This window comes from Martes martes, assembly GCF_963455335.1.
Source record: "Martes martes genome assembly, chromosome: 2".
Classification (NCBI taxonomy): domain Eukaryota; kingdom Metazoa; phylum Chordata; class Mammalia; order Carnivora; family Mustelidae; genus Martes; species Martes martes.
The window spans coordinates 199,450,538-199,468,471 of record NC_137889.1 but is presented as its reverse complement, the minus strand read 5'-3'; the positions used below and the strand labels follow the sequence as shown (position 1 = coordinate 199,468,471).

At 37.5% G+C, this 17,934-nt stretch overlaps 2 protein-coding genes across 7 annotated transcripts in view; one reads left to right on the top strand and one right to left on the bottom strand.

The window, feature by feature from the left end:
• ART3 (ADP-ribosyltransferase 3 (inactive)) overlaps positions 1-17,934 on the bottom strand; it is a 143,229-nt gene that overhangs the window by 111,726 nt on the left and 13,569 nt on the right. The gene's annotated exons all lie outside the window — the stretch shown is intronic.
• Positions 10,406-12,715, top strand: CXCL10 (C-X-C motif chemokine ligand 10; the record flags this gene model as incomplete). 2 transcript variants are annotated; one of them, XM_080797359.1, is made up of 4 exons in its annotated part: positions 10,406-10,527; positions 11,049-11,175; positions 11,399-11,488; positions 11,948-12,715. In XM_080797359.1, the coding sequence occupies exons 1-4, from the start codon at positions 10,467-10,469 to the stop codon at positions 11,964-11,966; spliced, it is 297 nt and encodes a 98-aa protein (XP_080653485.1). In that variant the 5' UTR covers positions 10,406-10,466. The 2 variants fall into 2 exon arrangements, with proteins under 2 accessions (XP_080653485.1, XP_080653486.1); XM_080797360.1 differs by lacking the exon at positions 11,948-12,715 and having other exon boundaries at positions 10,427-10,527; positions 11,399-11,492.

Genomic DNA, 17,934 nt, shown 5'->3' with positions numbered 1-17,934 from the left:
GAAAAAAATTAGAAAATAAGTTTAAGAAGAGTTGTAACTTAGCTTTAGCTTTTTATTCAAATGATTCACCAGGTATTGCCTGCAGATGTAGCAAGTAATAGTTGGCTTGCTATTATCCCTAAAAAGATGCCTTTTTTTCCCCCCAAATTCTTCTCCACATTGATAACATTTACAAAAGTTTCTTCCCTAAAGCAAATTCCCATTTAAAGCAAGAATAGAAGGATCCTTTGTTTGGATTCTATGCTCACCAGACAACATTCAGGTTACTAATTCAACTTCCCAGATACTGTGATACTGGAAAAGTATGACTTGGATACCAGACTCAATTTTCCCAGTCATGGGAGGTCCTCATTATAAATGAATAAACTGTCTTTTTTATTTGCATCTTAGTCTCTTGTAGGTTTGGTTAACAGAATTAATTCTTTAAGAACATTAATTTTTTACTCTGGATGATTAGAAAAAAATTAGAGTTTCTGGACTATAAAACTGAGAACCAGAAACTACAGAATCCTAAAAAAGTAATATCATCCCTGAGAGACTCTACCAACCTGCCTGCCTGGTTGGCTGGCTTCCTCCTATACCATTAGTTATGACACTTCTCTAATTGTATATGCTTTCCCTTCCTGGCCATTTGTCTAAATAAACACAAATAGTGTTCATCTGAATGCTCCTGGTCTTCGTGAGCACATTCTTCTATGAATATATTATTTATTGTCTGAGCCACTCATTTGGCACTGATCATACAGTTCCTTTATTGATAGTCATTGTTTCATAAGTTTTGCTGTTTCCAATTAGAATACAAGCCATCAAGGACAAACAACAGATCATCTTCCCTGCGATTAGTTTGGGTTCCAACACTATTACGAGAACAAGCGCAATTCTCCTCATTCTTCCGACACCATCTATGGCCGTATATGTAATATCCACTGAAAAGATTTGCATTCTTTCATTCATTCAATGGATAATTAAAGAGAACTTCCAACAAATAATTAAGCTTTTTAGGAGCATCACCCTTTGTATAGTTACCCTACAGTCCTTGGAATGAAGAGCCTGGACTATACCACACTAAGAAAATATGTATTAATTCTACTTACTTTAATCCATATTAACTCCTCAGGAAATCAGTCTTAAGTTAAACTTGGTTCCTCAATCTAGAAAAATCTATAACCATGTCCTAATGTACAAATACAAACCAAAAGAATTTCTTTTAACCCACTGAGCCACCCAGGCGCCCCTCTAGAATTTCTTTTTGAAGATGTACAATTCTTACTCACACTGTTTCTTCAAATCTGTATAGATTTACCTATCTATCTATCCTCCCCATCCAATATTTACTGAATATTTCCATATGATGAAGTCTTAGAATATAGATAAGGTTCAATGACATAGGGTTCGGAGCCAACGGACAAGAAAGAATTCTTGAGACGTCCTGAGACGTCTTTGGTGCAAAAAACGGTGGTTTAGAGCTGCTGCCCTGGGGATGTGAGGACTGGTCCATTATATACTTGCAAATTGGGAGGGGATTAGGGATGGTGTAAGTCTCTAAGGAATTTTGGAAGCAAGGTTTCCAAGACCTTGAGGGGCTAGCGATTGTTTGGGAAAAAAGTTATTCATTACCAGTAATAAAATCTTTATGTGAGACCCTTTAGATGTGTATCAGTGGGCCATATGCTTGGAAATGTTTGTCAACATGTATCTCAGAGGGTTTAGAGATAAAGTCTCCAAAGGAATTGTTAAAGTAGACTTACAGGATCCTGGTTGGGGCTAAGTGTCAGTCAGGCTAGAATTGCCCTTTGCCCTTAGCAAAGCCTCCAGGTGGGGCAATTTAGTCCCTAGAGGAATGTGACTCTGCCTTTTTCCCCGGGCTTAGTTTTATACTAACAACTAAAATGTGGAAACAGTTGAGGTGTCCATCAACAAGAGAATGGATAAACCAACTGGTATACTTGTGCAATGGAATACTATGCAGCAATAAAGACAAAATACGGATTCGTGCAACTACACGGATGAATCTAAAACATCTGCTGAGAAAAAGAAGCCTTGCACTGAATAGCACATATTGAAATGGTCCTATTTATACGAAGTTCTAAAAAAGACAAAACAAATCTATAGTTAAAAAAATTCAGAAGAGTAACAGTGTCAGGAGTAGAAGAGATGGCGTGAGGACAGACTGGCAAGTGGCATGAAGGGAGTTTCTGGAGTGTTAGTGATATTCTATAACCTGACAAGGATTTGGATTATACAAGTGTATGCATTTGTGAGATTCATTTAATAGTACAATGAAGATCTAAACGTTTCTATATATATATACATTTTACCTCAAAAAAAAAAAAAAGAAAGAAAGAAGACGAAGAACATAGGGACGACTGGGTGGCTCAGTTGTTAAGCATCTGCCCTCAACTCAGGTCATGATCCAGGGGTCTTGGGATCAGGCCCCACATTGGGCTCCCTGCTCAGCAGGAAGTCTGTTTCTCCCTCTCCTTCTCCTTCTGCTCATGTATGTGTGCGCTCTCTCTCTCTGTCTAATAAATGGAGTCTTAAAAAAACAAAAACAAAAAAACTAACTCAATGGAAAGTACACTGGAATGATGGAATAATGACCTCTGAAAATCTCCTCTGTAAAAGCAAAAAGAGCACTGGGAAAAAAAAATCTATCAAAACCAACTTTTTTCAGAACTCTTCAAATTAGCCAAGAGTTTGCAGCAGTATGGAAAACATCTAAGACACAGCTTATCTCAGTAAGAACAGAACTCTGTGGTACTTTTCACTGCCCTGTTCTCATTCCCCTCTCCCACGCTCTACACAGTAGCCTTGAAAAATAACACAACAACAAAAAACCATAAAACAAGTACCAAATTTTCAATAAATAGGTATATATCAATGATTATTTTGAACATAAATGAACATTCAAATCTAAAGACGCTGAATGACAATTAAAAAAACAACTATTTATAAGCTGCCTACAAGAGAACCATTTCAGATCTAAAGACACCTGCAGATCGAAAGTGAGAGGGCAGAGAAACATTGATCATGGAAATGGATGTCAAAAGAAATTCAGAGTATAGGGTGCCTGGGTGGCTCCGTCAGTTAAGCATCTGCCTTTGGCTCAGGTCATAATCCCAGGGCCCGGGGATCAAGCCCCACACTGGGTTCCCCCCTCAGCAGGGAGTCGGCTTCTCTCTAACCCTCCCCCATCTCATGCTCTCTCTCTCTCAAATAAATAAGTAAATGAATCTTTAAAAAGAAAGAAAGAGTAGCAATCCTTATAATAGAACAGATTAAAACAAAAACTGTAACAAGTGCCAAAAAAAGTACACTGCACAATCAAAAAAGAGGACAATCCAACAAGATGATATAATTGAAAATATTTACGCACCCAGCATGGGAGAACCCAAATACATAGAATAAATAATAACAAACACAAAGGAAATAATCAACAGTAATACAGTAATTGGGGACTTTAACACCTCACTTACATCAATGGACAGATCATCCAAACAGGAAATCAGTAAGAGAACATTTGCTCGGAATGACACACTGGACCAGATAAATTTAACATATATATGCGGAACACTCCATCCTAAAACAGCAGAATACATGTTCTTCTCAAATGTATATGGAACATTCTCCAGGAAAGATCACATATTAGGCCACAAGACAAATCTTAATAAATTCAAAAAGATCAAAGTCGTAACACCCATCTTTTCTGAACACAATGCTATGAAACTAGAAATCAACCACAAGAAAAAAATCTGTAAAGGGCCCAAATACATGGAAGTTAAATAACATGCTACTGAACAATGAATGGGCCTACCAAAAAATCAAAGAAGAAATCAAAAATTACATGGAAACAAATGAAAATGAAAACACAACTATTCAAAAACCTTGGGATGCAGCAAAAGCAGTTCAAAGAGAGAAGTTATTATCAATACAGACCTACACCGAGAAAAAAGAAAAAACTCAAATAAACAACCTGACCCTATATCTAAAGAATCCAGAAAAATAACAAAATTCAAAACCAGAAAAAAAAAACAAAAATTAGAGCAGAAATAAATGATATAGAAACCAAAAGAAAAAAAAATAGAACAGATCATGAAACCAGCTGGTTCTTTGAACACATCAATAAAATCAAAAAACCTGTAGCCACACTCAACAAAAAGAGAAAGATAGCAGACCCAAATAAACAAAATCACTAATGAAAAAGGAGAAACAACCACCAACACCAAAGAAATATGAACCATTTTGAGAGAATTATGAAAATTTACATGTGAAAACACTCTACAACCTAGAAGAAATGGTATACCTGGAAACACATAACCTACCAAAACTGAATCAGGAAGAAATAGAACTTTGGACAGATGGGTTACCAGCAATGGAACTGAAGCATAATTAAAAAAAAAAAAAAAAAAAAAACAACCTCCATTACTGAGCCATCAGAAAGATGAAGTCTTACCATTTACATCAAGAGGGATGGAACTGGAGGGTATCATGCTGAGCAAAATATGTCAGAGAAAGACAATTATCATTATGGTTTCACTCATATGAAGAATGTAAGAACCAGCAAAGAGGATCATAGGGGAAGAGAGGGAAAGCAAATGGGAAGAAATCAGAGAGGGAGACAAACCATGAGAGACTCTTAACTATGGGAAAGAAACTTGAGGGTTGCTAGAGGGGAGGTGGGTGGGCAGCTGGGGTAACTGGGTGATGCATATTAAGAAGAGCACGTGAAGTGATGAGCACTGGGTGTTAATATGCAACTGATGAATTACTCAACTCTACATCTGAAATTAACGATGTTGGCTAATTGAATTTAAAAAAAAAAAACCTCCCAAAAAACAAAAGTCTAGGACCAGATGGCCTCACAGGCAAGTTCTATCACTTAAAGAAGAGTTAATACCCATTCTTCTGAATACTCAAAAAAAAAAAGAAAGAAAGAAAGAAAGAAAAGAAAAAAAGAGGAAGGAAAACTTCCAAATTCATTCTATGAGATCAATATCATCCTGATACGAAAACCAGGTAAACACACCAGAAAAAAAGAGAACCATGGGCCAATAACTCCGATGAACATAGATGCAAAAAATCCTCAACAAAACACTAGCAAACCAAATCTAACAATACATTAAAACAATCATTCACCGTGATCAAGCTGGATCTATTCATGAGAGGCAAGTGTGGATCAATATTCACAAATCAGTGTGATTTATCACACATCAGTAAGATGAAGGAAAAGAACCATAGGACACAGAACATTCATTCGTTAATAAAACCCTCAACAAAACAGGTTTAGAGGAAACATACCACGACATAATTCAGGCCTTATATACCGCCAGTGTCAAACTTCTGCCGTAAAACAGAGACGGTTTCCCTAATGTCAGCAACAAGAGAAAAAAAAAATAGAAAACAAGGATGTGTACTCTCACTAATTTTATTCAACAGAGTACTGGAAGTCCTAGCCACAGTAATCAGACAACAAAAAGAAATAAAAGGCATCCAACTTAGCAAGGAAGAAGTAAAGCTTTCACTCTGCAGATGAGATGGTACTAAAGATAGAAAATCCTAAAGACTCCACCAAAAAACTACTAGAGCTGATAAATGAATTCAGGATATAAAAGCACTGTATAGGAGTGCCTGGGTGGCTCAGTGGGTTGGGGCCTCTGCCTCTGGCTCAGGTCGTGATCCCAGGGTCCTGGGATTGAGTCCCTCGTCAGGCTCTCTGCTCAGCGGGGAGCCTGCTTCCCCCTCTCTCTCTGCCTGCCTCTCTGCCTACTTGTGATCTCTGTCAAATAAACGGATAAAATCTTAAAAAAAAAAAAGCACTGTATAGAAATCCGTTGCATTCCTGTACACAAATAATGAAGCAGCAGAAAATGAAATTAAGAAAACAATTCCAATTACAATTGTACCAAAAATAAAATTTCTAGAAATAAACTTAAGAGACTAAACACCTGTACTCTGAAAACTACAAAAACACTGATGAAAGAAATTCAAGACAACAAAAACAGACATTTCTGTGTTCATGGACTATCAAAAAAAATCATTAAAAAGTCTATACTACCCAAAGCAATCCTTTAATATACTCCCTATCAGTATTTTTCACAGAACTATAAAATAATAATCCTAAAATTTGTATGGAACCACAAAAGACCCCCAGAGAGTTAAACCAATTTTGAAAAAGCAGAACAAAACTGGCGGGATCACAATTCCAGACTTCAAGTTATGTTACATAGCTGTGGTATCTGAACAGTATAGTACAGCACAAAAAACAGACATATCAATAAATAAAATAGAACACCCAGAAATAAACCAACAATTTTTAGGTCAGTTATTCTTCAGCAAAGGAGGAAAGAATATGCAATGAGAAAAACAGTCTTTTCAACAAATGGTGTTGAGGAAATTGGACAGCTACATGCAAAAGAAAGTAGGCCAATTTCTTACAAGATACTCAAAACAGACTGAGAACCTAAATATGAGATGTGAAACCATAAAAATCCTAGAAGAGAACACAGGCAGTAATTTCTCTGACATTGGCTGTAGCAACATTTTTCTACATGTGTCTGCTGGGGCAAGGGAAATAAAAGCAAAAAGAAACCATTGGGACTGCATCAAAATAAAAAGCTTCTTCATGGCAAAGGATGCAATCAACAAAACTAAAAGGCAACCTACTAAATGGAAAAATATATTTGTAAATGACATATGTGATAAAAGGGTTAGGATCCCAGGAAGACGAACCATGAGAGGCTGGACTCTGAGAAACAAACTGAGGGTTTTAGAGGGGAGAGGGTGGGGGGATGGGTGAGCCTGGTGGTGGGTAGTAAGGAGGGCACGTATTGCATGGAGCACTGGGTGTGGTGCATTAACAATGAATCTTAGAACACTGAAAAAAAAATAAAATAAAATTAAGATGTTAAAAAAAGAAAAAGAACATGGCCTTTAGAATTAAAATTTCTGGGTTAAATGAGTCATTATTTAAGGAACAACTGAGTCAATAATCATAAAGCACTTCGAACATAGCCTGGCACAGTTTTTGCTCTGTAATGTTTAATTTTAAAAAGTCAATTAAATAAGAAATATTTTCTCATTAATAACATATCTAGTCCACTTCATAGGTAATCTACCTCAAACTCTGTTATATAAAGAGCATCTTAGCTGAGAATTTAAATACAAACAAAACTTTTTTTTTAATGTTGAAACTGTTCAGAAACTCCTCCATCCTTGATGTCAGACATTTCTCTAAAAATTCTGGCATTTTTACTCACAGTCAAATTTTTGACTCTGCACAGCTATGGGAGGTCCCTTCCATATCACCGTCTCTCTCCTGAGCCCTTCCCTCATCAGAAGAAAGTCTCTTTGCTGCGTGAAAGTCTTCTGGGATCTAGCAGCTCCTGCCCCATTAACCCTTCCTTTTGTCTTTCCAGTTTCCCCCAGCTAGTTCCGCTGACTTGCTGACCCGAGAGCTTCGCCCTGGAACAGACTGAGCAATTTTGGCCTGCCCCAAGCAACAACCTTGTCATTGTTCTGATGACAAAATTCCTACATTTGAGGTGTCAAGTTTTATGTGTGCCCAGTTTGCAGATATGTGCTCCTCATGGTATCTGTGCCAAGTTCTACACCAGTATCTACCAGCTAAACGAGTTTAATCCGAGGATGAAACTCAGCCTCAACCTGGCCTCTCTCTAGATTGTTGCAGCTTAACTGACCATGAAAAGGCCTCCCAGATATTTCCCCAGGTTCCAAGTATTCACCTGCCTGAGATTTCCCATTGAAGCATGACGCCTACATTCCGAACAGCATTTCGCCTTGGGTCCCCTACTGCCACTCACTCACACGCAAAAAACTACTATATCCCTTGGATACTGAATTTCCATTGTTAGGCCCAGCATGTGTTACACCATATGGCTATCACCTGCTTCCTACTGATGTTACCTGCTGTGAATAATCAGCCAAGTGCTACTGAATACTAAGAAACTGATTTTTGCCCCTATTTTGCCCTGTTAAAATTGTGCTAATTTCTTTACCAGTTTAAGGACACTTTTTATCCTCTGCTTTGCATTTGACAATGTCTTTGAATTGTATCAATGTTAAACCAACTTGTTTCCATCCTATTCTCCCAAGGTCTCTCTATGCATGCCCCTTTTTAATATTTTTCTCCAGGGGCACCTGGGTGGTTCAGTCAGTTAAGTGTCTACCTTCAGCTCAGCTCATGATACCAGGATCCTGGGATTGAGCCCCATGTTGTCGGTGTGCTCTCTGTTCAGTGGGAAGCCTGCTTCTCCCACTCCCTCTCCCTGCTTGTGCGTGAACGCTCTCCCTCTCTCTATCAAATAAATACATAAATATCTTTTTAAATTTTTTTTAAAAAATAAATAATAAAAATTTTCTTCAAAAAGGAAATCCTTTGTTTTTTGCAATAATCTTATCATGGCTATTAATCCTTTTTTTATGGCATTCTAGACATTCCTTATGACATTTCATTCAGGGATTTTTCTAAACTACACAAAATTTACTTACCAACACTAACAGAAATCAGATATCCAAACAAGTAGTGTTTTCCCTCAAAATAGTTATACGTAGGAGACTATTCAGTTATTCTAATGATGTCATGAGTGTTCAAAACATTCTGGAATTCTTTGAAACTTACCAATTCCAGATCTTTGAACTTGTTCAAGAAGACCAAACCTATTATTTATAGTATTTGATCAAAAGGTAATGTGTGGCTAAACTATTATTTCCAAAAATTAGATTTACCTACAAGGGATGAAAAATTGCTATTACTAAAGAACTTTTAAAACTTTCTTAGCCTCTAAAAGTAATTACAAAAGTTTAAAACAAATATTGAGAAAAAACATCATAAGTAAACTAAATGGATTGCAACCTTTGTATGACCTAACACAAATCTTACCTGAGGTTCTTCTTCCATATATAAAATAAAGATAATTTTCGTATTTTCTTAGAGGTTATTGTAGGATAAAAACAGAAAATATATGACATCCTCGGAACCCATGAAGTTAATAAATATATTTATATTCATGACTTAATGCTGCAAATTAAAATAGATTCAAAACACAGTATTAAGATATACTCATTTTAAAACTGTTACTTAGCTGGGGAGCCTGGGTGACTCAGAGGATTAAGCCTCTGCCTTCAGCTCAGGTCATGGTCTCCTGCTTCCCCCCACTCCCCCGCCTGCCTCTCTGCCTACTTGTGATCATCTCTCTCTCTCTCTGTGTCAAATAAATAAATAAAATCTTAAAAAAAACACAAAACTGTTACTTAGCCATAAAAAAGAATGAAATCTCACCATTTGCAATGGTGTGGATGGCACTACACAGTATTATACCAGAGAAAGACAAATGCCATATGATTTCACTTACATGCAGAACTTAAGAAACAAAACAAATGGACATGGGGGGAAAAAGGAGAGGCAAAACAAGAAACAGGCTCTTTTTTTAAAATTTTTTAATTTTTTTTCAGTGTTCCAAGATTCATTGTTTATGCACCACACCCAGTGCTCCATGCCATACGTGCCCTCCATAATACCCACCACCAGGCTCACCCAACATCCCACACCCACTCCCGTCCAAAACCCTGAGTTTGTTTCTCAGAGTCCACAGTCTCTCATAGTTTGTCTCTCCCTCCAATTTCCCCCAATTCACTTTTCCTCTCCTTCTCCTAATGTCCTCCATGTTATTCCTTACGCTCCACAAGTTAGTGAAACCATATAATTGACTTTCTCTACTTGACTTATTTCACTCAGCATAATCTCCTCCAGTCCTACCCACGCTGATACAAAAGTTGTGTATTCATCCTTTCTGACTCTTAACCATAGAGACAACGAACTGAGGGTTGCTAGAGGAGAGGTGGGCAGGGGGTGGGGTTAAATAGGTGATGGGGATTAGGAAGGACACTTGTGATGGGCACTGGGTGTTGTAAGTGATGAATCACTAAATTCTATACCCGCAACTACTACTGCACTGAATGTTAACTAACTGGAATTTAAACAAAATCTTGAAAAGAAAAAAAAACTGTATTTAGGACTCTGACTTGAGGATTAAGTTGACATCTTTATTTTGCAGGAAGCAAAAGATGAGAAAAAAAGTTTCATTTAAAAAGACTCATTAAATTTTTTTTCATTACAAAAACTTACACACAATAAGCTGTTTTTCAAGAAACCAGTCATGTTTTGGAAAGTGAAACCTAACTCACTCTGGTGAAAAAAGGAGATGGAGGGAAATTCCACAACTCAAAGTCACAATAAATACTAACAATTCCTTTGATTCTACAACACGGGACTTCCCCAAGGAACAGGCAGCAGGTTTTGCTGAGTCAACTATAATGTTATCCAATCAGAGTTATCGAGGGAAAGCGCCTTTGCAAATAAAAAGGGCATCCTGGCTCCAGATCTTCTGAGACACTCAACTGCTTAGACTTTCTGAGCCTACTGCAGGGGAACCTCCAGTCACAGCATCATGAACCAAAGTGCTGTTCTTATCTTCTGCCTTATCTTTCTGACTCTCAATGGAACTCAAGGTAAGGAACATTAAGAGATACTTAATTCGTAAGATCAGAAATACGACTGGGTATAAATTCGATTAATTACGGGAACGGTGTATTTGGAAAAGTTTTACAGCCTGCCTATAAATGAAGGGTAAGTAAGAAGAGAGTCCCTCTGGCAACAGAGTGGACAGTCAGAAAAGCAAACGGAATAAAACAGAGGAGGAGCAGAAGAGGAAGGGTAAGAGGACAGACAGAAAAAATGTAAGGGAATGAGGAAAGAGAGAATGACACAGATACTTCTGCAGTCAACTCAGCTTAATTAACCATAAGAACTGGGCTCAAGGGTATGAATTTACGTTTCACAAGTTGCAATTCCATTCTTTCATATAACCAACTAATTAATCATTCAGAGCTGTGTTATAATGGGATTATTCTTTCTCTGACTCAAATGACACAGGGATATTGGTTCTGCTAAGCACTACCCAATCCACATTAAATGCCTAAAGTGAAAACTGCACTAACCTCCCTTGCTGTCTGTACCTTTTTCCCCACAGGAGTACCTCTCTCTAGAACTACACGCTGTACCTGTATCAATATCAGTGATGGATCTATAAATCCAAGGTCCTTAGAAAAACTTGAGGTGATTCCAGCAAGTCAATCTTGTCCACGTGTTGAGATCATGTGAGTGAAACGCCACCTGAATATCACTTCCCTGGTTGTAATAATATATTAGAGTAATATGATCATGAAATCAGTAAAGGGGTTGTAATGATTCTAAGACTTCTGTGTAACAAAGGGAAACATCTAGAATAAAACATAAATGTCTGATCTAAAAACTATATTCCCATCTATTTTACTGACCCAAGACTGTTTTAAATATTTTAACTCTTTCTTACTTCTACAGTGCCACATTGAAAAAGAATGGGGAGAAAAGATGCCTGAATCCTGCGTCGAAGAAAATCAAGATTTTATTGAAAGCAATTAGCAAGGAAAGGTAGGTTTGCTGCTCTTTGCAGAAGAACTGCTCTTTAAGAAATGTCGATCTGGGGAATTCAGAAATATTTGCATTGAGTTTTCCTATGGGATCCTTGGCTCGAAAATATTTTTACCACAATGCCTGCCTCTACCTCAATCTATTTTTATACTAAGATGTCATCTTGTGTAGTATCAAAAGTTACCTTACCTATCTAGAACTGTCAACCTTGAGGCAGAGTTTGAACTATTCAAGCAAAGCTACCAAAATTCCCCCTACCGAATTCGGAAAAAATTACCCAATTTTTTAAGGCCTTTCCTGGCCTTAAAAAAGCAGCTCCTATAATCTACAATGACAATATAGTAGCAGGAAAGCTCACCAAACACTTTGCCTGGGGGGCTCAGAATGTTCCAAGCAGAACCCAGGCTGAAGCCAGAGCCGAATGTAACACACTTTTATACCTCCTTTCCCTTCTTACAGGTCTAAAACATCTCCTTGAACAGAGAAGCATAACCACTATAATGTTGATAAAGATGGACCAGAAAGAGACTACCTCTGCCATCATTTTCCTGCATACAATATATGCAAGCCCTAACTGTTCCTGGATTGCAGTTCTCCTAAAAGGTGACCAACCACTGTCACCAAGTTAGCTGCTACTACTCCTTGAGGGAGGTGGACAGGTCATCACTCTGTCCTGGTACTATAAGCTATGCTGAGGTACTATATTTTTAGTGAATGTACCAGCTCCTAGCCCTGCTACTGACACTTTCCTCACCCGTCCTATCTTCTAAATGTTATTAAGAGATATTTCCACGTCTGAACTTAACCAAGTTCTCAGAACTTCACAAAATAGCCATAATACAATCTGCTTTTTTAAGAAAAACTTTTACTCCATGGGCTTCTACTGTTATCCCTTCCCAAGGGGCTCATATTCTTCTAGCAGTTATATATATGCAACTCCAAATACATAGAAGAACCTAGAACTACCTGGAAATGTACATGGAAATACTATTATTTAATGAAAGGCTACAAAAGTAGAATTTTAAATATACATGTTTCCTAATTGTTTTCAGTGTTTATGGAGTAACCTGTGTAACTAAATACCACACAATTGTGCAATGAAAAATGTTTAAATCTGGATATATACTCTGCATGTTATGTAAGACAAATATGCTAGATGTGTTTCAAAATTAAAACACTGTGCTCTCTTGGAGATGTTAAGAGAAATTATATAATAGTTAACAGATCAAAAAAGTAATAAAATAATAACTAAGATGAAGTGTCTGGTTGGTCATTTGACTGGGACATGTATTTCATAGAAGAATCCAATGGGTAGATGACAAATGAGTTTGAGAACTATGATATTCCTTCCAACTGCAGTGTTTGGAAAGGCCCATCATATAAGACTCCTTTAGACTGATGTGGCCTAGCAGTCTTCGCCTGAGCTTCAGACCCTTATGTGGAGATGTCTCATACACATCTGAATATCCCACAGAAACATCAAACTCCAAAATACCTCAAATTCCCTTTCCCCAGATCTAGTTCACCTATCTTCAATGTCCTAGTTTAATGCCACTAGCAACCACTCAGTTCCCCGAACCAGAAACCTGGAAGTAATTCTATATGACTTCTGCTTCACCTCCTATATCCAATTAGTCACTAAGGAAATATTTGCAACGCATTTATAGATGGCAAATTAGTAGCATCTAGGGTGCCTGTATGGCTCAGTTGGTTATGCGACTGCCTTCAGCTTGGGTCATGATCCCGGAGCCCCGAGATCGAGTCCCACATCAGACTCCCAGCTCCATGGGGAGTCTGCTTCTCCCTCTGACCTCCCCTCTCATGCTCTCTGTCTCTCTCACTCTCAAATAAATAAAATCTTTTAAAAAAAAAAAGTAACATCTAGAATATATAAAGAATTCCTATGAATAAAATAGGAAAAGATAAACAGCTAAATGAAAAATGGGAAATAGAAAAGAAAGAAGAAAATGCACAAGTTGAATATAAAAAATACTTAACATCACTAATAATCAGGAACTTCCGCATTCAAATCATTTTGGGATACCATTTGACACCACCAGACCGACAAAACTCTTTAAGGTGGATAAATACCAAGTGACAGGAAGGCTGAAGAGCAATGAGGAATACTACTCCACTGCTGGTGAGAGAGGAAACAGCTTAACTGCTTTGGAAACCACGTTCTTATTATCTTATAAAATTTAACATGTGCAGGGGTGCCTGAGTGGCTCAGTGGGTTAGGGCCTCTGCCTTTGGCTCGGGTCATGATTCCAGGGCCCTGGGATCAAGCCCCGCATCGGGCTCTCTGCTCAGCGGGGAGCCTGGGCCTCTCTGCCTACTGGTGATCTCTGTCAAATAAATAAATAAAATCTTTTAAAAAAATAAAAAATTAAATTAAATTAAAAAATTTAGCATGTGCACACTCCTTATCCTAGCAGTTCTACTACTGTGTATACACCATAGGTATATTCTTGCATATGACATATATCAGAGAAGATCATGGCAACATCGTAACAGCAAAACTCCAGACACGATCCAAACGTCCATAAATCGAACAGACAAATAAATCAAGGTATATGAATTCCAAGGAATACTATACAACAGTGGAAATATAACTATACAAATCAAACATGGATGAATCTCAAAAACAATCTTGCACGAAACAGGCATGTCATAGAAAACTATATACACCATAATTCTATTTATTATGAAGTTTTAAAGCAGGCATTAAACACTGGATTTAGAAGTGAAGTCATATATGATGAAAATAAGCAAAAACAAAGGAATGATTTCTATAAAATTCAGGAGGGTAACTACATCAGAAGGTGAGAAACGAATGCAGTTCAGGAGGAACACATAGGAGGCTTCTGAATTATGATAAAGTTTTATTTTTGATTAGATGGTGAGCTTAGGTGACAAGCTTAGGTGGTACATGAGAATTTGTTCTTTAATCTACAAATTTTTACCTACAAATTTTTAATCAATCTACAAATTTTTAATTTCTTTGAATACATTAAAGATCACAAATACATGGAGATTAAACAACATGTTACCAATGAATGGGCTAAACAAAAAATAAATAAATAAATAAAAAATAAATGGAAACAAATGAAGATACAACAGTGCAAAACCTCTGGGATGCAGCAAAAGTGGTCCTATGAGGGAAGTATACAGCAATAGAGGCCTACATCAAGAATCAAGAAAAACCTCAAATAAAGAGCCTAACCCTACACCTAGAAGAGCTAGAAAAAGAATAACAAATGAAGCCTAAAGTCAGTAAAAGGAAAGAAAACAATAGACTGAAGCAGAAATAAATGATATAAGAACTAAAAAAAAAAAAAAAAAAAAAAGAACAGCTTAATGAAAGGAGATTGTTCTTTGAAATTTAATAAAACTGATAAACCTCTAACAAGACTTATCAAAAAGAAAAAAGGACCCAAATAAAATCACAAAGGAGAGAGGAGAAATAACAACCAACAGAAATATAATTATTAAGAAAATATTATGCAAAACTGTATGCTAATAGGACAACCTAGAAAAAAATGGATAAATACCCAGAAATGCATAAACTACCAAAACCAAAACAGGAAGAAATAGAAAACTTGAAAAAAACCCATAACCTGCAAAGGAATTGAATCAGTAATCAATAATGTTCCAACTAACAGAAGTCCAGGACCAGAAAGCTTCATAGGCGAATTATACAGAACATGTAAAGAAGTGGTGGGGCAGGCATGGGTGATTCAGTTAGTTAAGCGTGGCCTTCAGCTTAGGTCATGATCCCAGGGTCCTGGGATGGAGTCCCACATGGGTCCCCTACTCAATGGGAAGCCAGCTTCTCCTTCTCCCTCTGCCTGTCCCTCCCCCCTGCTTGTGCACATGCATGTGTGCACATGCTCTCTTTCTGTCAAATAAATAAATAAAATCTTAAAAAAAAAAAAGGTAAGAATTAATACCTATTCTTCTCAAACTACCCCAAAAAATAGAAAACAAAGGAAAACTTCCAAATTCATTCTATAAGGCCAACAATATCCCAATACCAAAACCAGAAAAAGACATCACTAAAGAGGGCACCTGGGTGGCTCAGTTGGTTAACTATCTGCCTTTGGCTCAGGTCATGATCCCAGAGTTCCAAGATCAAGCCCCTCATCAGGCTCCCTGCTCAGCAGGAGTCTGCTCCTCCCTCTGCCCCTCACCCTGCTCTTATGTGCATGCATGCATTCTCTCCCTCTCTAATAAATGAAATCTTAAAAAAAAAAAAAAAGACAACTAAAAAAGAGAATTACAGGTCAATATCCCTGATGAATGCAGACGCAAAAATTCTCAATAAAATAGTAGCAAACCAAATCCAACAATACATTTAAAAAAATCATTCAACATGATCAAATGGGACTTACTCCTGGATTGCAAGGGTGGTTCGATACTTGCAAATCAATTAGGGCACCTGGGTGGCTTAGTAGATTAAGCATCCAACTCCTGATCTCAGTTCAGGTCTTGATCTCAGGGTCAATGTGTTCAAGCCCCAAGGTGGGCTCCAAGCTGGGGATGGAGTCTACTTAAAAAATAAAATATCTGCAAATCAATCCCTATGATACACCACATAAATAAAAAGAACCACCACATGAACATTTTGATGCAGAAAAAGCATTTGACAAAATACATCTACTCAAGCTAAAAGCCCTCAACAAAGCTGAGTCAGAAGGAACATACCTCAACGTAATAAAGGCCTTATATGGAAAACCCAGAGCTAATATCATCCTCCATGGAGAAAAACTGAAAGCTTTTCCTCTACGGTCAGGAAAAAGACAGGAATGTCCACTCTCACCATTTTTATTCAACATAGTACTGGAAGTCAAGCCACAGCTATCAGACAACAAAAAGACATAAAAGGCATCCAAATTGACAAAGAAGTCGTCAAAATTTCACTATTTGTAGATAAAATAATACTGTACACCAAAACTGGAAAGATTCCATGAAAAAACTGCTAAAACTGATACACGAATTCAATGAAGTCAGAGGATACAAAATCAACACACGGAAATCTGTTGCATTTTTAAGACTTAATTTATTTGAAAGAGAGCACGTGCTCACACACGAGTAGGGGGGAGGGACAGAGGGAGAAGGAGAAACAGAACCCCCCATATCCCTGGCTGAACAGGGAGCCCTATGTGGGTCTCAACCCCAGGACCCTGAGATCATGACCTGAGCCGAAGGCAGACACCTAACCGAATGAGCCACCCAGGCACTCTAATCTGTTGCTGTAATGAAACAACAGAAAGAAAAATTAAGGAATCAGTCTCATTTACAATTGCACCAAAAACCATTAAGATACTTAGGGAATAAACCAAAGAAGTAAAAGATCATACTCCGAAGAGTATAAAACCACGATGAAAGAAATTCAAGATTACACACAAAGAAATGGAAAGACATTCCATGCTCATGGATTGGAAGAACAAATATTATTAAAATGTCCATACCACCCAAAACAGTTTACACACTTAATCCCTCTCAAAATACCACCAGCATTTTTCAAAAAACTAGAACAAATAATCCTAAAACATGTATGGAATGACAAAAGACCTCACATAGCCAAAACAACCTTGAAACACAAAAGCAAAGGCATCTAGGTGGCTCAGTCAGTTAAGCATCTGACCTCAGTTCAGGTCATGATTCCAGGATCCTGGGATAGGGTCCCACATAAGGGTCCCTGGTCAGCAGGGTGTCTGCTTCTCCCTCTCCCTCTGCCCCTCCCCCAAGCTCATGCTTATTCTCTCTCTCTCTCTCAAATAATTAAGTAAAATCTTTTTTAAAAATACTGTATTGAGGGAGCCTGGGTGGCTCAGTGGGTTAAAGCCTCTGCCTTCAGCTCAGGTCATGATCTCAGGGTCCTGGGATCGAGTCCCCCATTGGGCTCTCTGCTCAGCAGGGAGCCTGCTTCCCCCTCTCTCTCTGCCTGCCTCTCTGCCTACTTATGATCTCTCTCTGTGTCAAATAAATAAAAATAAATCTCAAAAAAAATACTGTATTGAGTATTCAAAAGTTGCTAGAAAAATAGATATTAAAAATTCTTATCACAAAAAATATTTGTAACTATGGATAATCATTTCACAACATACATAAACATCAAATTATGTTATACACCTGAAATGAACAATACTTTGTATCCATTATACGTCAATTAGAAAAACTTGGGGGAAAAAATTAAAATCTAATGCAATACCAAAAAAAGAAAGAGAGAAGGGAGAGCATGAGTAAGAGTGCTGCAACATTCTGATATATAATAAAAAAATGCAGTACATACATAACCATTACTATGGAACCCTTAACTGAATCATGGGAAAAATGTGAAGTGGCAAAATTTCTCCTTCCTGCTCTCTCATTTATTCTTCCTGACCCCTAAGTCTACCCAAAAGGTCCCCTATTTTATTGCCTACAGTCAACTAATTTTCCCA